Source organism: Eubalaena glacialis, chromosome 2 (assembly GCF_028564815.1).
Source record: "Eubalaena glacialis isolate mEubGla1 chromosome 2, mEubGla1.1.hap2.+ XY, whole genome shotgun sequence".
NCBI classification, from domain to species: Eukaryota; Metazoa; Chordata; class Mammalia; order Artiodactyla; family Balaenidae; genus Eubalaena; species Eubalaena glacialis.
Window position 1 is genome coordinate 118950711 of NC_083717.1, and position 2050 is coordinate 118952760.

Sequence of the window (2050 nt, forward strand, 5' to 3'; positions counted from 1 at the left end):
CCCTCCTTGTTCTGCTCGCCCCACCCACAGGGGCTGCTCTGTATCTCCAGTCCCAAGAACTGGGGGGAAACCAGCTGCCCCTGAGCGCCAGGACCACCAGCTGGATTTGTTCTCACAGGAGCCACAGCAGAGATACTGGGTAAGACAATGAGCCCCAGAGCTGGAACAGGAGAGACAGCAATGAAGCAGCAACTGGGGGAGCGGTGAGCTGAAGTTAGTGCCCAGGACACATGACAGACTTTGGGGAGCAGAGGGGAGAGGAGCTAGAACCACAGTGACAGCAGGGGGCCTGCAGGGTGAGTGAGGAGGGAGTGCGTTATTCGTGGGCCGGGATGCGGAAGATACTCTTCTTTTCACAGGAAACATGGTTCCAATACAGCAGAATGCCCAGCTTCCTCTCTTTTTGCTGCTGGGGCTCTTGGGAATGGTGATCTCACTCCATGCCCCACCTGGTACTTTAACCTGGGCTCAGTGGTTTGAGATTCAGCACATAAATATGACCCACCCTCAATGCAATGCTGCAATGCGGGTGGTTAACCGTTACAGAATGGTATGCAAAGATCAAAATACTTTTCTCCACACAACGTTTGCTCAAGTAGCTCATGTTTGTACCACCAGAAATGTAACCTGCCCTACATCATTCAGGATGAATTGTCATAATAGCTCGGTTCAAGTGCCTGTAACCTACTGCAACCTCACAAGAAATGCACCACATTATATGAACTGCCGTTATAGACAGACACAGGCACAGAAGGTCTTCATCGTTGCGTGTGGCAACAGATCACCACAGGACAATGCCACGTACCCCGTGGTTCCAGTTCACTTGGATGCGATCATCTAAACTCTGGGCCAGCACTTTGGGCCATGCTCATCTGCCAAGCGCCACAGTCCTGTCCCACCATCCACCCCAGATATCAGCATCAGTCCTCATCTCACCAGCCTCCAGGTCCCTTTAAGCTTTGCTCAGCTGAAGCTCCTTGTGCACGCACAGTAAACTTTACAGAATTACCTACAAGGCTCCGTGTGTCTGTTTGTGCTCTTCTATCATGTAGTTACATTCTGGTCTAGAGGCTTTTCCCCTTCTTCTAATCTGAGATTTGTGGGAAATAGATGTGAGGATAAGAGGCTCCTTGTGTCATGAAGTTGTGCAGAGTTTTCCTTCTCTCTGCTTTAGGCCAGGAAGCTGAGGCTTCCTCTCATAGCTGCCTATTTCAATACCAGGAGGCAAAGAGCCCCCAGTAAGTAGAAACAAATGTATTTGATTCTGATTTAAGAACCATACATTTTATGATAAAAGAGAACGATACGGTGTAAAAACAAAAAGAAAGGGGGAAATGCCGTAATTGTGATAAGACCAAAAGAAAAAAGCAAATTTTAGCCCCAGAGATTTGTTTTTAAATAAGTGTATCAAATCTTCAGATATTAATGGTTATCCTAGGGGTGGATCCAGAGTTTGAGTCTAATGTGGAATGAGACAAATTGTTCAGGTAGTATATGGACAGATTCCAGTACTACCTGGAGAAGAGGTGAAACTCTTTCCTGGCAATTTCTGTGTCCTGGAGAAGGAAGCAGCTGGTCATTTGGTAGCAGAAGGTAAAGAAGGAGACATGGAATTGGGATCTCTCCCAAGGATGAATCAGTGGCTTGTTCACATTCAGGTCAGGAAGGAACACGGGCTCCAGGATTACAGAAATGTAGACAGACAGAAAAGGGAGCGGATAATGAAAGCCCCTACTCTGCCTCCATCACAAGGCTGCACTCAGGAATCAATGAGGAACAGGAAGGGAAAGCTCTTTGCAAACTGTGGTCAGATGCAGCATTCAAGTGATTGTTCGGGGGACATGTTGGGTCTTTTGCAGCACCTGACTCAGAATAGAACGCAGGTAGCATGTCACTAAATCTGTACCTCCGTCCTTGAGTCTGGGATTCCTGACCTCCTATTTTTCAGCTCCTCTTTCAGGCCCAGATATACAGCAATTTCCATTCCTCCCACCCTCCATATGGGCAGTCATTCTTGCTCTTGGTAGTACTACATACGGCATCTGCACTT

At 47.7% G+C, this 2050-nt stretch overlaps 1 protein-coding gene across 1 annotated transcript; it reads left to right on the forward strand.

Moving 5' to 3' along the window:
* The first annotated feature begins 364 nt into the window (after positions 1-364).
* Positions 365-841, forward strand: RNASE2 (ribonuclease A family member 2). Its single transcript, XM_061182333.1, has one exon. The coding sequence runs from the start codon at positions 365-367 to the stop codon at positions 839-841; it is 477 nt and encodes a 158-aa protein (XP_061038316.1).
* The last annotated feature ends 1209 nt before the right edge of the window (positions 842-2050 follow it).